Source organism: Phodopus roborovskii, unplaced genomic scaffold, assembly GCF_943737965.1.
Source record: "Phodopus roborovskii unplaced genomic scaffold, PHOROB, whole genome shotgun sequence".
NCBI classification, from domain to species: domain Eukaryota; kingdom Metazoa; phylum Chordata; class Mammalia; order Rodentia; family Cricetidae; genus Phodopus; species Phodopus roborovskii.
In genome coordinates, this window is record NW_026126436.1 from 3616670 (window position 1) to 3633261 (window position 16592).

Here is a 16592-nt window from a genome sequence, read left to right on the forward strand (position 1 = left end):
CACACGTATGCAAAAGCTTAAATTTAAAACTATACCTTCAAGACAGACATGTAGCACACGCACATGCCTATCATCCCAGAACTCAAGCAGCCAAGGCAGGAACTTGAGACAAGCCTGGGAAACATTAAGATCACACACACACACACACACACACACACACACAAAGAAAAGAAAAAGATCTGCATAAAAATAGTTTTGAGGTGAGGTATTTGATTTTTACATTATACTACTCTACATTTTAAAAACCAAATAACTTTGTTGAAAGTTACTGCTTTTGTAGTTGTTGTAACTCAGAATTTCTTTTAAAATGTGTTTGAGGTTTACATCTCAGAGGGTTTTGGTAAATTTGTGATACAAGGGTTTGTATATGATTGTCATAGGAGATATGTTTACAGATTTACTTTGTTGAATCACATTGCTGAAACTCACTGTCAGCCCTTACAGCTAATATTTATGCTTAGGATTACCTAAGAACCCTGTCTTACATTTTCAATATTTGGAGCCATGTTGCTTCCATTAATTTCCAATATAGAGTTCCATATACTTTGCATTTTAAATTCTTTATGTGTGAAACAACTTTACAAAATAATTTGTATGTAGGTGATATTTGGAGAAGTGCCACAAATTAATGTATATTATACTCTCTAGATATATTTTCTCTATTTAACCATAGAAAAATTTATTTCAAAACTTCACTCTGATGTTCCTCAATAATAAAGCAATTATAAAAGTATGGGAGACTGTTGCAAACTTCAGGGGGAGTTTTAAGTGCTGTCCTGACAGGTGCATTGGTATATGCTGTCATCTTCAATAATGACTAGCATATGCAAAGCCTTGGGTTCTTCAATCCCAGCACTGCGGGGTGGGGGTAGGGAACCAGGGAATTAACTGTACTTTTACAGTGTCTTTATACTTATGGATTATTTTATCAAGGGATCATCATCTCAAGGGTGCATGACTTTTCCTGGGGAAACTTGAATAACTTCTACTTACCACAAAAAGGCTGCTAACAACAGATCACAAGTATTGCTCCATCCCAGTCTAGCTTAATGAACAGGAAGCAAGCTTGCCTACAGAAGCATGGACAGCTTCCAGGCAGCTGTTCTGTGGAAGAACAGCCTTCCCCAACAACTGTTTCTGTGTCCTGAGTGCTGGCTCATGGGGCTTCCTCCCCTTTCTCCAGGGAATGTCAGTGGGCCCAGAGGGTCCTATGATGTAATCATGCCTGCTCTGATTTCCACATGGCAATGGTCATGTCATGACCAGATAACAGCATTCCATAATGCTTAGAAAAAAAAGTTAATGCATTTCTGAACATATTTAAATTTTCCACTATGTTTGTCTTGGATTTCCATTATTATACTGTTAATCACAAAGATTCAGGGAGAAAGAACACTGACTCAAACCATCATGGCCAAATTAAAGCAAGCAACTAATTAAAACAAGCTTTTTTATTCATGTACACAGGTTGTTTCCCCCTAAAGTCAAGGTTCAAGAGATCACCATTGGATGTGAAGAGGTGTTTTTTTTTTTTTTTTTTTTTTTTTTTTTTTTTTTTTATAGCTGAGGGGTAGGAGCTTTCCAAAAGAGTGATTTGGCAGACGAATAGGTGAGGTTACAGAAGTAGATCATAAGCATAACAAGACGTCATAATGACCTCCTGAAGCAAAGACATGGTTACAATGTGGTCATAACAACATAGTCCTAACTACAGGTTTGTGGTTGGTGGTCATATTACCTTTTGAAAAAGGCATGGTTGCCATTTTTTGAAATAGGCAGTACAGAATCATTTGTAGTTAAGGTTAAAGGTGGGGCAAACCCTCAAGCCCAATCCTCAAGAAATAGAGGTATAATCATAAACAGGAATAAACCTAGTTTGTCTTTATAAAAAGATAGCTTTTAAGCCCAAGATAGAGGTAGGCTGGTTCATCAATGCCCAATGCTGAGGAGGACACTGTTCAGTTTTAATTAAATCTAGAATGATAATGGCTTGAATACTTTTTTAATTTAAATTTTTCTTGTAAGTATGGGTGCTTTGCCTGCATGCATATCTGTGCATTACATGCTTGCCAGGTGCCCCCAGAAGGCCAAAAGAGGGTGTCATATCCCTGGAACTGGAGTTATATATGATTGTGAGACACCATATGGGTGCTGGGAATTGAACCTTAGTCCCCAAGAAGAGCATTTCAGTGCTGTTAATCACTGAACCATTATTCTGTTATGCCCAGATCATGCAGTCCCCTAAAAATCAACAAGGAGACCATCTTATATGTAAAAGCAAAGAGCCTTTATTCAAGTTCAAACTTGGGCTCTCGTGTATCCAGCACATTGGCATCATCAGAGATCCTCAGTTGGGGTGGGGTGTTTATCAAAGCAGAAGTTATGGTAAGGGATTTCTAAGGTCAGCACACCTGATTGGCTGATATTTGTCTAGGAATGTCTGGTGCAAGGGGATGGGTATGTCTGTGCCGGGCTAAGGGACCTCAACTATCTACAATGGTTGGAACATTAGGAATTTTCCTTTGAAACATTGGGTATTTTCTCCTAGGATGGTCCCTTCCTGGGTGGTGCCTGGGTGGTCTCAGTCTGTAGTCTGTCTTTTCCTGGAGTCAGATGCTGCTTTAGGGTAAACTGAAAACTCAGGCCGACTTGAGCCTTGGTGCGGCAGCAGTGCAGTGAAGCGGCAGGTGTGTATCAAGTTGCTCTGGGCTCTATACTCTCCAGCCTCTTAAAATATTGTTTTTACTATTTTAAAGTAGCATTTATGCTGGGCCACGCCTTTAATCCCAGCACTTGGGAGGCAGAGACAGGCCAATCACTGAGTTTGAGGCTAGCCTTGTTTACAGATCGAGTTCTAGGACAGACTCCAAAGCTACACAGAGAAACCCTATCTTGAAGAACAAGCAAAAGAAGTAGGATTTATTTTGGCTCACAGTTTAAGACACAGTCCATCACGGTGGGGAGATCATGGTTACAGAAACAGAAAGCAATGAATAAGTGATTGTGCTCAGCTGGTTTTCTTTTTTTCATAGTCTGAAACCCAAGCCCAAGGGATAATGCCACCCACTTTTACTGTTGGTCTTGTCTTAGTTAGGCTTAATACTGCTGTGACAAAACACCATGACCAAGGCAACTTTTGGGAGTAGTTGGGTTTTTGTTTTTGTTTTGTTGTGTTGTGCTTTGTTTTTTAAGAAAGTGTCCCTCTCTGTAACCCTGACTGTTCTGGAACTCACTTTGTAGGCCAGGCTGGCCTTGAACTTGGAAATCTTGAACTTGAACTTGCCTCTCTGCCTCCCAAGTGCTGGGATTTAAAGGCATGTGCCACCACTGCCTGGCCAGCCATGGCAACTTTTAAAAGAAAGCATTCAATTAGGGGCTGGCTTACAGTTTCAGAGGATTAATCTATGACCATCATGGTGGAGCTTGTGGTGGCTGGTGGGGCACTGGAATAATAGCTGCAAGCTCACATCTGACCTGAAAGTTGCAGGCAGAATGGGTATGGGTGGGAGACTGGGCCTTGCTTGGGCTTTTGAAACTTTAAAGCTCACCCCCAGGGACACAACTACTCCAGCAATTTGGGGAGGGAGGGGTTTATTCAGCATACACTCCCACATTACTGTTCATCACCAAAGGAAATCAGGACAATAACCTGCATAGGGCAGAGCCTGAAGGCAGGGGCTGATACAGAGGCCATGGAGGGGTGCTGCTTATTGGCTTGCTCACATGGCTTATTCAGCCTGCTTTCATGTAGAACCAAGGACCACTAGCCCAGGAAGAGCATGGCCTTCAAATGGACCCTCCCGCATTGATCACTAAATGAGAAAATGCCTTACAGCTGGATCTCATGGAGGCATTTCCTCAACTGAGGCTCCTTCTTCTCTGGTGACTCTAGCTTATGTCAAGTTGACACAAAACCAACCAGAACAGCCACACCTCCTAACCTTTCCTAAATAGTCTACCAGCTGGGAACCAAATATTCAAATATATGAGCCTATGGGGGCCATTCTCATTGAAACCACTCCCTGCCCCCCATAGGCTCTTGCCATATCATAATGCAAAATGTATTTGGTCCAACTTTAAAAGTCCCCATAGTTCTTCATAGTATCAACACTGTTTAAAAGTCCAAAATCTCTTCTGAGACTGAAAGCAATCTGTTAACTATAAGCCCCTCCCTATAAAATCAAAAAGTAGAATATAAATTATCATTCCAAAAGGGAGGAAAGGGGACTAATGAGGAATTGCTGTACCAAAGAAAGACTAAAACCAGCTGGGCAAACTCCAAATCCAACTGGGGTATACCTAATGACAAAGAGCTTATTAGATGGCTCTTTGTATTTACCTTTCCTTTTAGCTTTGCTGACTGCAACACACCATATGGACCAGATGTGAGCTCCCAACTATTTCTCCAGCATCATGCCTGTCTGTTTGCCACCACAGACTCTGCCCTACTTAAAAGCTTTCTTTTAAAAGTTGCCTTGTCATGGTGTTTTGTCACACAATAGTAAGCCTACCTAAGACAGAAGTTGACTCCAAAAGTGGTGGCTCACCCTGAGGGCACCTTCATTCCATGAAGCTCTGGGATTTTCTTTACATGTCTCATCCTCTTGAGCACAGGATTTGGCTCTAGTATTACATTTCCCGATGTTCTTTTTTTCTTCAAACTGATTTTGTATGTATGTATGTATGTATGTATGTATGTATGTATATATACATATATATACACACACATATACACACACACACACACACACACACATATATATCTTTCATTGGAGATCTGCACAAGCATGATCACTAATAGTCACAGGACCTAGTCAATATTCAGACTGTCTTGCCAGACAGTAGAGGTACACACTTTTAATCCCAGCACTTAGGAAACAGAGGTAGGCAGATCTCTGTGAGTTCAAGGCCAGCCTGGTATACAGGACAACCAGGGTTACACAGAAAAACTCTTGTCTCAAAACAAACAAAAACAACAGCAACAAAACTACCACCACCACAACAAAAAACTACCTTGAAATCACCTCTGCCAATGACATTAGTTCAAAACTCTTCAGTTTAGCTTCAGTCAGACTTTTTTTGGGCAAGGGCAAAAAGCAGGTATATTCTTACCCAGAATGTCTTGAGCTGGGCCTCCACAGTCCATTTTGCTCTCAGCACTACTGCCTTCCATGCTCCTACTAGGATGGTCCATTAAGCCCCACTTAAAGCATTCAACCACTTTTCCAGTCCAAATCCCAAGGTCTTCCATATTCTTCCAACACACAACATGATCAGGCCTGCCACTGCAATCTCTCACTCCTGGTACCAAGTTCTGTCTTATTTACTGTTCACTATCACTGTGACAAAACACAATGACCAAGGAAACTTAAAAGTTAGCATTTATTTGGGGTCTTGCTTACAGTTTCAGAGAATTAGTGCAGGACCATAATGGTGGGGAGCATGGTGGCAGGCAGGCAGACATGGCAGGAGTTCTCAATTCCTGCTCCAGCAAGACCTGTCTTGCTAGTGAACCTGTAATGGTGGCCACACCCATTTGGGCGTGGCTTCAGGCAGACCAAATAGGAAAGATGGAAGTGTGAGGCATGGTCTCCTTTTTCTCTTGGGTCAGCCAATCTCTTAGGAAGGGCAGAGAAGTGAAGCACTCCCGTGGTTGTTTAGTACTATCTATGTAAGTTCCCCCAATAAACACCCATTTATCATTTATCTTGGGTCTAGTGAAATCTTTATACCCTTCCTTCAGGCTTGGTCTTTTGAAAACTCAAAGCCTACTCCCACTGACACACCTCCTTTAACAAGGTCACACCTCCTAATCGTTTCTACCAACTGGGAACCAAACACTCAAATATATGAGCATATTGGGTGGGCAGGGCATTCTCATTCAAACCACTATATAGCCTTTCTTCCTCAGTTAACTTCGTCAACATAATTCTGGACTGGCAAGCGCAGAAGCTAAACAATCCCCCATAGTGTGCCTGGAGGCCTGACTCCTAGGGGATTCCTTCTGTTACATTTGACCATTACTGTGTGCTTGGAATTGCTCTCAAGTTATGCATTCGCGTTTTTTGACCATGTCATAAAAGAATACCATTCCAAATAATAAGACTAAGATGCAGAAGAATTAGTGACAGGGCACACATGGCCACAACTGCAAAGCTGAAGGAAGGTTCATTCAGAGTTCTTTCCCTAAGCACTGTGCTATGTCTTATCTCAAAACAAAACAGAGTAACAACCAAAAAATAACCTTAAAACAAACAATGGCTAGAGGAAAACCAGAGAACTGAATTGGGGGGGAAATGCATTGGGGAGGGGAGCACAAGATGGTTCAGTGGGCAAAGCACTTGTTGTGCAAGCCTGGTGACCCAAGTTTGATGCTTGGGGCCCACATTAAAAGAGAACTGACTCAAAAAAACATTGCCTTCTGATCTGTGGTAGGCATGCTCATAAATAAACACATTTTAAAATGCCCTCAGACTTCAGTGTGGGCTGTGGTCCTGGGTGAAAGTTGGCTGTATATCATGGAAAGTTGCCTCCTATCATTGTAGATTATATCATAGGGTCAGGCATAGTGGCTGTCTTAGTCAGTGCTCTATTGCTGTGAGTAGACTCAGGAACTCGTAAGGGAAAGCATTTCATTGGGGCTTGCTTACAGTTTCAGAGGTTTAGTCCATCTGGATCCACAGGCAGCAGGAAGAGTGACACACTGGGACCGTGTGAGATACTTCCCTCAAGAAGGCCACACCTCCTCTCCAGCAGTGCCTTTCCCTGATGGGCAAGCCTTTAGGGGCTATTACTGAAATCACCAGAGTGAGGTTTACCTTGACCCAAGCACTGGAGAGATACCTCCAGCATTTTAGGCTATCCTTGGCTACATGAAACTTGAATCAAAAATAGAAAACAAAAGTCAAATACACAAATATACACAGGATTAAGGAGATTGTATTGGCCTAAATGCATAGTGGCTTTAAGAGCCATGGAAGGTAGGGAGAGACAATTCCAGCTTTGAGACTGTTCTCTTCTACCATTTAAGAGCAGCCTAATATTTGAAGAACTTTATTTTGTTCATCTTTGCAAGGAACCTGAGGGCTTTTAACAGGTCTGAGCATGGCAAACTTGGCACCTACAGGGTTTGTCTTTTACCCTTCTTTTCCCTTGCTAAACCCCAAAGATAGTCCCCAAAGTCCATTCCCTTGTTTGTTACCAACTGGTTCCTGAGACAAACCACCAAGGTCCAGCAATCAAAATTCACTATTCATTATTTATCTAACATGTCCAATCAGGATTTACTAACTCATCCTAGCACAGACTCCCCTTTTTCCCCTTAAAAATCCATACCTGCAACAACAACAAAAAAAAACCCACTTGCTTGCTTGCCTGTGCAAAGCCCCCTCCCCACACTCCCCATACCCCACTTCCTTATCCTGGATAATAAATCTCCTTTGTGCTGAGAATTTGGTATCTGGTTGTATCCTGTACCTATTTCAAGGGGGTCAACCTCTCTTACAGAACCAGTGTAACCCTTGTTTTGTAACAATAAAACCCCCAACAGTAACTTGTCCAAGGTTTGGTGGGGGGGGGCAGTATTTGTTTTGGATAGTATGGAAGAATGAACTGAGGACCTTGTATACGTAAAAGGAGAATTCCACCACTGAGCACATTATCAGCCCTATTTAATTTTTTGTTGTTTTAAGAGAGGGTATTGCAGCTAGGTGCTGGTGGCACAAGCCTTTAATCCCATCACTCAGGCAGAGGCAGGTAATCTCTGAGTTTGAGACCAACCTGGTATATACAAGAGCTAGTTACAGGACAGCCTTCAAAGCTACAGAGAAACTGTGTCTCAAGAAAAACAAACAAACAAAAACCCAAAACAAAACAAAAGGGTATTGCTAAATTGCTAATTCTTAATCAGTTATGTCCTCTAGGTAGGCCTTGATCTCCTGCCTCAACCTCCAGAATACATAGTATTACAGACATAAGCTACCAGGCCTTGACAGGATCAAAACCAAAGCCCTCTAAGATTTCATGTTTTCAAGTAAGTACCAAAATTCTTTCCTGCTCACCTGGGTTTGGTGGTCCATGCCTGTAATACCCACTTGGGGTGCATAACAAGACTCTACCTCAAAAATTAAAAACAGAAACAAAACAGCAACAGCAAAAACCACCACCACCACCATCATCCAAAATCCACTGTTTAAATATCTTGGGCAAAATGTGGTCCCCTCACATAGATTTTGGGATGGGGACTGATGGGTCCACTCCATCTTGTCTAAAGGTCAGAGAATAATTGTCCTCACTCAGTAAGTCATAAAACCTAAAGGTCAAAGGCTTGGCTACAGTAGGATGTTTGACCTTGGCCTTGGGTGTCTTATAAATAACAACAGATTTGGTATAAGGTGTGGTTACTCCTGATCCTCAATGTGTGGTTACTGAATCCTTAGAGAATTGAGGAAAAGTCTGTTTGTTCTGTATGCATACCATGTTCTCCTTTTTGTTTAAGGTGTTTAAGAATAGTAAAAAAATAAACTTGTAGCATTCAGTATTGACTGAATTGCCCTCCTGACATCTATCCTGTGTCTCCGTTTTTTCCTTTAATGTCTTTAGCTAGTCTTTTTTTTTTTTTTTTTTTTTTTTTCCTTTAATGACTTTAGCTAGTCTTTTTTAATCCACACTCCCTCTCAGGTACGAAACCTGGGCAAGTTGGCTGGCTCCAACTGCAGCTCAGCAAAGACAGCCTCCCACAGGAGGTGGAGTGTTGGGGGTGCTGTTTGTTTTCAACGGTGGGTAAGTACTCTACAGCTGAGCTATGTTAGAGATAATCAAGCCATCAAAATGTTATTCTCAGGAAAAAAATAACCGAGCACTGTGGCACATGCCAGCAACCCTAGCACTTGGAAGGCAGGGGCAGGAGCATAAGTTTGAGGCTAGCCTGGACTAGTCCCTAATAAATAAGACAAAGTGTAAAAAACAAGTTTAGTTACTTAAAAAAAAAATCAGAAAACCAAAATACAAGGGGAAAGTTTTTGTTAGTAAAATAAAAAATGAAACAGAAAATAGCCAGGCATGTTGCATGCCTGTAATCCAGAGATTAGGAAGTGAAGAGGCCCACCTTTCCAAGCCAATTTAGACAGCAAGAACCTATTAAAAACAAAAACAAACAGCACACACACACACACAGAAAGAGAGAGAGAAAGAGAGAGAGACAAAAACCCAGGGGTAGTGTTCAGGCTGTTCCTCTAGAAAAGCAGACTGGATTTCCATTGCCCACCTGGCAGCTCACAGACATCAGTAACTCTAGTCCCAGAGTCACCTGACTCCCTTTTCTGGCCTCCTGTGCAGCAGGCATTTAGGCAATGTACAGACTTAGATGTAGGCAAACCCATGCACAAAACTAGGAATTTTAAAACAACAAATTCTGAAGATGAAAGTATTTTTGACCTGCCATCTTTTCTCCCAACACAGGAGGCTGCCAAGAACACATCTGCCCGACTGTCAGGCTAACAAACTCTAATTTTGAAGAATCCTTTGTAATTGAAGTACCTGTGTACACACAAGCAGCTCTGTAAGATTGCCTGTAATATTTACAGGTACTTTTTCATTAATGATGCACATATGACCTGATAAACCCATTTAAAAAGAAAATGTAGGTTGGATATTCAGTATGTGTATGGGAGAGGCTTAAGGCATGGGGTTATAGGTATGCACCACTGTGTCTGGCAAATAATTTAGAAGCACAGACGGGACCACAAACTCAAAGCAGGCTGGTCTCAGCAGAAAGACCTGTCTCAAATGGAAAAATCAAAGGTTTGTATAGAACTCAGTGGTACCATGCCTGCTATCATGCCCAAAGCCCAGGGTTCACTCTTCGCAGGCATGCATGCATAGATTCAGATTGTCTTTTTAGAGCTGGATGTGGTGATGCATGCATGTGATCTCAACGTTTAGGATGAGGCAGGCCTCACAGTAAACTCTGGACTACAGTAATTGTTAGACTATGGCTTAAAATCAAACAGAAATAATTTTTTTGGTGAGTGGTGGGTTTGGTAGACAATGATACATGACGAAGCAGACTGGCAAAGTGTCTCTTAGGTCTGAGATGGAAACTTGTGGGAGATTGTTTTGGCAGAGATTTGAGGTGGAGCAGGTACCCCCACAGCATGTCTGGGGTCATCTGAGGGAGTTGCCCACATCAGACTGGCCTGTGGCTACATCTGTGTTTTTCTTGATTGCTATGAGAGGGCCCAGTGTAGTTTGTTAATAGAAACCCAGAGATTAATGCTAAAGACCAGCAGTCAGGCCACAAGAGAGTTCTTACCTCTACCAGTGCTCAGACCTAAGGGGGTGATGGATTCCTTTGATCATATCTCCAAACTGTAAGGCTCCTCAGACTACCTAGACTGCAGTGAGCTCTATTCCTCTCTCTTCTCCACAGCCCACATGCTGGAATCAAAGCTGAGCTGATTCTCATTTAGACTCTCAAGTAACCCAGGGTGGCCTTGAACTGGAGTTATCTCCTGGGGGGATGGATAGGGATACAGTAGTATCTCCTTTCACCTTTGAGTTCCAGGGACCAAACTAGGACTGTCCTGGCAAGCTCATTTACCCTCTGAGCCATTTCCCCCATCATTTCCTCACTGACAAATGTAATGGCACACCAAAGCTGAGTCAGCAGTTAAATGCACCTGCTCTTGTGAGCTCACTTTACAGCAATCAGCCCACAACCACCTGCAACCTGAGCTCCAGAGATCGGATTACTTAGCCTCTAAGGGCATTGCACTCACATGCACATAATTAAAAATTAATTGTAAATCAAGCAGTAATAGTTCATATTTAAGTAAATTCTAAGTCTTGCCTGTAATCCCAGCTCCTCATGAGGGCTAGGCAAAAATATTACTAGTTTAAGGCCTACTTGGACTGTGAGATGAGTTCAAGGACAGCTTGAGAAACTCAAAAAAAGAGAAACTATGTATCCTAGAGCTAGGGGTACATTCAACTGGTAGTAAGCTTGCTTGCCTAGGATGCACAAAGTCCTGTGTCTGAGCCCTAGCACAGCTTCAACTGGGGGTGAGGTGTGGGGTGCATGCCAGTAATACCAGAACTATATCTGAGCTCTAGGACAGCCTGCACTATGAGATCCTACCTTAGTTTCCTGTATTTATAACCAGCCCTATTTTTGTTCTCATCCATCTCTAGTATGTTAACTTTAAATTCACAATTATGTTTTGTAGAAAGATTGGCATTTTAGCATAGTGACAAAAAGACAATAATTTTCAAAGTCCAATCATAAAGTCACTCACTGGCTTACACATTCAGTCAGCAGTCATACACAAAAAGCCAAGACTAGCTTAAAAGGGGGGAGGCCAAATTATTATTGATTTAAAATTTGATTACAACCAATTTTGTTGGCATTTAAAATTTGAGGCTTTAAAAAATCTCAATAATGGCTATATACTGTATCCAGAAATCAAGTTTGGTGAAAATAGGGAATTTTCTAGTTATTACAGATTAAAAGGCAAGTCAATTTAGAGAAACACAAACTCCATGTTTACAGTGATTGTGCCAGATTTAACCTTCAGTAGTACATAAGTAAATTGTTTCACATTGAGATCTTCACTTTTGAGATTTGACAGCTGTCCTTAAAAAAATTTCAGTACCTGTGCAACAGTCTTCTATGTGCCTTAAGCACCCACTTAAAATAGCTCCACTGTATATACAAAACACCCACCCTATCTGCAGGGCAAAATACATACTTTCATAACAAAACTATAATGTACCTCTCAAGTATGAACAATATACACATAATACATGGTATACAGTATTTACAAAATATAAAATATAATACAGGCTGCTTGTGTGTGACTTAAGCTCATCTCCTGTCATATGCTGCAACATGGCATGTTTCCACTGCTGTATCCATTTCCTTTTAGAGACAAAGGAATTGGGGGGAAATCTATGTTAAACATACACCTTGAAAACTAACATCTAAGTCTGAACTTTGAGGAGTGTTTTCAAGTGCACTGCCATCAGCTCCCTGCTGTGGCTGGGATTTTCAGCAGTGCCTCCCATCCAGTGACTCGGAGGCTTTGGAAGAACACTAGGGGAAGGCGGGTCGCTAAACTTTGCTCCAGCATAATTTTCTTTTTGGCTCACTTCTGTTAGAAATGTGGATTTCTTCAAATGGTTACTTTTAATGTTCTCAGTATTGTTAAAAGGCTTTTTTTCCTGCTTCTGTGTTCTATCCAGGGAAGCAGAGTCCTGCCAAAAGTCACTTTCATTCCTTTTTGCAGAGGTGATCTTGGTCAGTGGCAAGTTATATTTGCTTTTCTGTTTGTTTATCTTTGGTTGTTCACACACGTGGATACCATGCACAAGCTGGCCGTGGGGAAGGGCAATTTTCTCCGATTTTCCCATCTTTGATTTTAAAACCTACAAAGGAACACAAAAGTGAACAGTTTTAAAGGACATCTTATATATATTTACCTATTTTCTTATTCCTCTAGAATTAATCTAGTTTATGTGTTGGGTGTGCTTGCTAGTAGGTTTTCAATACACACCTCTTACGTTGCTACTGAAAACATGCAGTCAATGCTGTTACCAGCATACAAATAAAGTAAAACATTCAACTTAAAAAATTCAAGGTAACCATGTCCATCTTTTCTAACTGTGGGTTAGAAAAATGTTCTTGTCTGCTTTTCAGATTCACCAGCTTCATGAAAAATCTTTTAAAGCCCAGCCAAGAGGCAGGAAGTCTAGGACAGCCTGGGCTACTTGATTAAACCCTGACCCATTGCCCAACAAACAACAAAAACTTTTGCTCGTTGTAGTAAACTTTCCTAACCAAAAGTGGAACCTACAGATATTTTGGTCAAATGTGAACTTCTACCACTAGATCCTTCTGATACTGCATGACAGCCACACACACAGACACACACACACACACACACACAGAAAGAAAGAAAGCTAGTCATAAGGGTAGTGCAGACTAAACTTGCAACACTGCCTTTGAATAAAATCTTTCAGATTAATACTTGAAGAAATCTTAGCAGCAGAGCAGTGGTGGCAGACACCTTTAATCCCAGTACTATGGGAGGCAGAGGCTGGCATGAGTTCATGTCAGCCTGGTCTACAAACCTACACAAAGAAACCTTCTCAAAAAAAAGAAAAAAAGAAAAGAAATCTTAGTAAGTGTGGTGCGGCATGCCTGTAATCGCTGATTTTTTTTTGGGGGGGGGGGCTATCTGTTAGTCTGACCGGCATAGTGAGTTTTATAAATATAGATTAGGTAAGTGAAAAACTAAAACTAAAATAGTAATAATAAAAATCCTTAAAAGCGTAAAATTTTGATTCCCCTCCATGGGCAAACCTTGATCAAGTACAAATTTCAGTATGATGACCGTTTTTGTGTCATTATCAACAAAGAATACTTCAAATTTACGCAAAAGTTTTGTTTTGTTTTTGCTATAGCAGGGCGTTGGTGGCCCACGTCTTTAATCCCAGTATTCAGAAGGCAGAGGCAGGTGTATCTCTGTGAGTTCGAGGCCAGCCTGATCTACAGAGTTCCAGGACAGGCTCCAAAGCTACAGAAAAACCCTGTCTCAAAACACCCCCCCCAAAAAAAAAACAAAAAACAAAAGAAAGCAAACGCTCAAATCCCTCTAACCCCGACGAAATTTTATCCATACTATCCAAATCAGTTGGCGTGGCTCAACTGATAACTTCTAAAACTCATTCTGGGTACCGCTCACAGCACGGGAGCTGGGAAATATTCGAAATATTCAAAAGCCCGGGTCCGACTCCTTGGGTCAGGCCGCGCGTGGGTTGGGCCCGAGTGCCCCACTGGGCACCGCGCCTGCGCCTCCGCCCCCACCCAGCACCGCCTTCATGAGCGCCCCAGAGCACCGCACGTAGCGGGTTGACGTCATCCCTCCGCGAGCCCTGAACGCCGAAACCCCCTGGAACGCCGCCAACCTTCTAAAAGCGGGCTGTTGCTGGGCCGCAGCCGCTCCTCCCATTGGCTGGCTTCGGAGCCAATGGGCGGCGCCAGCGCAGCCGCCCTGCCCCCGCTTCCGCCCCGGACTCCAGCGAGCGTCACGGAAACTTCCCTCCCGAGTAAACAGCCGCCCCGCCCCCACCGGCCCTACCTCCTTCGCGAGCGGGGGTTGTCTGTGTAGCAGGGCTGTGGCCGCTGGGCCCCGTTGCTCCTGCGCGGCGATTGGCCCCGGAGCCGGGCTGCGGCCGTCCTCCAGGCTCGGCCGGTGCTGCTGGAATTGGTGGAAGCGGCTGGGGAGCTGCCCGGCCGGGCTGGCCCGCACCTTCTTCTTCCGCCGCTTCTTGGGCGCCGCCCGCGGGGCATCCGCCGGGACCAAGCTGCAGCCGGTCGGCGCAGCGGTGCGAGGCGCGGGGACCAGGCACGGGCCGTCTCCCCCGAGGAAGTGCGGCAGGAAGAGGGTGGGTGGCAGCGCGCGCGGGTCCGGAAGGCGCGGCAAGGGCGGCGGGGCCGGGCTCACCATCGGGAGGGCCCCGAGGAAGCCGAGCGGCGCTAGGCGGCCGCCCAGAGCGAGCTCTCGCTGCGGAACGGAGACGACGGTCATGGCGCGGCGAGGCTTGGGACTCGGCAGGCGACGGGAAGCAGGCGTCACGGGGCGACGGTCGAGGCTGCTGCTTCTGTTACTGCTGCTGGAAGATTCGGAGCAAGGACCATGACTCGGGCGAGGCGGCGCAGCAACAAATAGCCCGGGCCGCCGCTGAGAGTGTTGTTACCCGAGGCCCCGCCCCGTGCCCGCCCACCTCCCTGCGGCCGCCCAGTCAGAACCAGCCTGCTAGGCCACGCCCTTGGCCCCGCCTCCGCGCCCGGAGGCAAGACACAAACAAGCGGCTTGCTGCAGCCTGCACAAAGAGCGCACGGTGCGCAGGCGCGGCCAACGGGCTCTAAGGGAGAGTGTCCCGTGAACAATGAAGTTCGACCTCACCTCCCTTGAGGCTCTTGCTAGGTGTGGGTGGAGGGCGAAGAGGAAGCTGAAGGAATTAGATAGCCGCTGACCTCGAGGAAAAGCTGCTCTGGGTCTTTTTTTGTTTTCATAATTTTTTGTTTTCATTTGAACATAAAATTAGTATTTAAGAGATCTGGGGGAGGGGGGCTGGAGAGATGGCTCAGCGATTAAGAGCACTGTCTGCTCTCCCAGAAGACCCTGGTTCAATTCTCAGTACCCATATGGCAGCTCACAACTGTCCAACTCTAGTACCAGGGGATCCACCCTCACGTAGACATACATGCAGGCAAAACAACAATGTATATAAAATAAAAACAAGTAAATTATAGGCTGGGCGTTGGTGGTGCCTGCCTTTAACACCAGTACTCCCAAGGCAGATCTCTAAATTCCAGGCCAGGCTGATCTACAGAACAGCTTCCAAAGTAATACAGAGAAACCCTGTCTCAAAAAACCAAAAGAGTGAGAGAGAGAGAGAGAGAGATCACGGAGCATACTAAGAATTTATTCCATAGCACGGATGAAGATCTGCCTACCACCATTTAACCGACAGTTTATTCGGTTTGTGGCGCTGCTTATTAACTCTGGTGATGAAAATAAGAAAGGGCTACTGATGGATTCCTAGATTTACAAAAAGTTATCTGTAATTCCGAAAATGTCCCTTAGAATTTTTACTCCTTTTATAGCTAAAGACTTGGGGGGAGGGGCTCTTGAGATCTAACACTGCCCCTGATACTTGCTTGCTACAAACCAGTTGGCCTTTGTTCCAGTAAGGAGAAAACCAGCCCTGCTACAGTTTGCTACCTAACTAAGTGAGTTAACAGAACTCTCCTCACAATTTATACAGAAAAGAACATAGCCACTAGTTACCAAACAAGTAGGTTCTCAGAACTAATCCTGTAACTCATCTGGTTTGAAACATACTCCTTTAATGACTATTTTTTTCATCCTCACTTTACAGAAAGGGAATTAAAACATAAAAAAGCTAAAAAAAAAATTGACATAAATCATTTAAAAAGTTCACAGAAATCCAGGTCTGGCAAGGTCAGAGTTGAAGCTGGGGCCTGGTGGCACAGACCTGTGATCCTAGCCCCTGGAGAGGCTGAGGAAGGAGGATGGAGAGTTCTAGTGTGGGAAATTTAATGACATTCAAAATAATAAAGAGGGACAACTGGATGGATCAGCAAGTAGGTAAAGTGCTTGCTACATAAGTTTGGCAGTCTGAGTCCTTGGAAGGCACATAAAAATGGAAGAGAACCAAAACCACACAATTGCCCTGTGATCTGCAACCGCTCCATGTGGCATACCACTCCCCACTCTGACCTCCACCTCCACCCACACTGGAGAACAGAAGATGGGGATGGACTAGGCAGGGAATAGTTTCATTATTGTCCTTGGCCAAAAGTAGGGAATGTCCTTATTCTCAGGCCAGGAACACTAGATGGAAGCTCTGATTTCTCATTTCTTTCTAAGTAACCACTCTCACATGGAGGATATAAGATAGGATATGACCAAAACTCCAATTCAGGCACTAATTCCTGAAGAGATTTAAATACAAGCTTCTAGCTTTTCACTGTAAAAGGGTCTATCCATTCCCTGATTTCAGCC

At 43.7% G+C, this 16592-nt stretch overlaps 1 protein-coding gene across 1 annotated transcript; it reads right to left on the reverse strand.

Moving 5' to 3' along the window:
- Positions 1–11342: 11342 nt before the first annotated feature.
- Pnrc1 (proline rich nuclear receptor coactivator 1) lies at positions 11343–14730 on the reverse strand. Its single transcript, XM_051187496.1, has 2 exons — positions 14139–14730; positions 11343–12423 (listed from the first exon to the last, which is right to left on the reverse strand). The coding sequence occupies exons 1-2, from the start codon at positions 14586–14588 to the stop codon at positions 11980–11982; spliced, it is 894 nt and encodes a 297-aa protein (XP_051043453.1). The 5' UTR covers positions 14589–14730; the 3' UTR covers positions 11343–11979.
- Positions 14731–16592: the final 1862 nt, after the last annotated feature.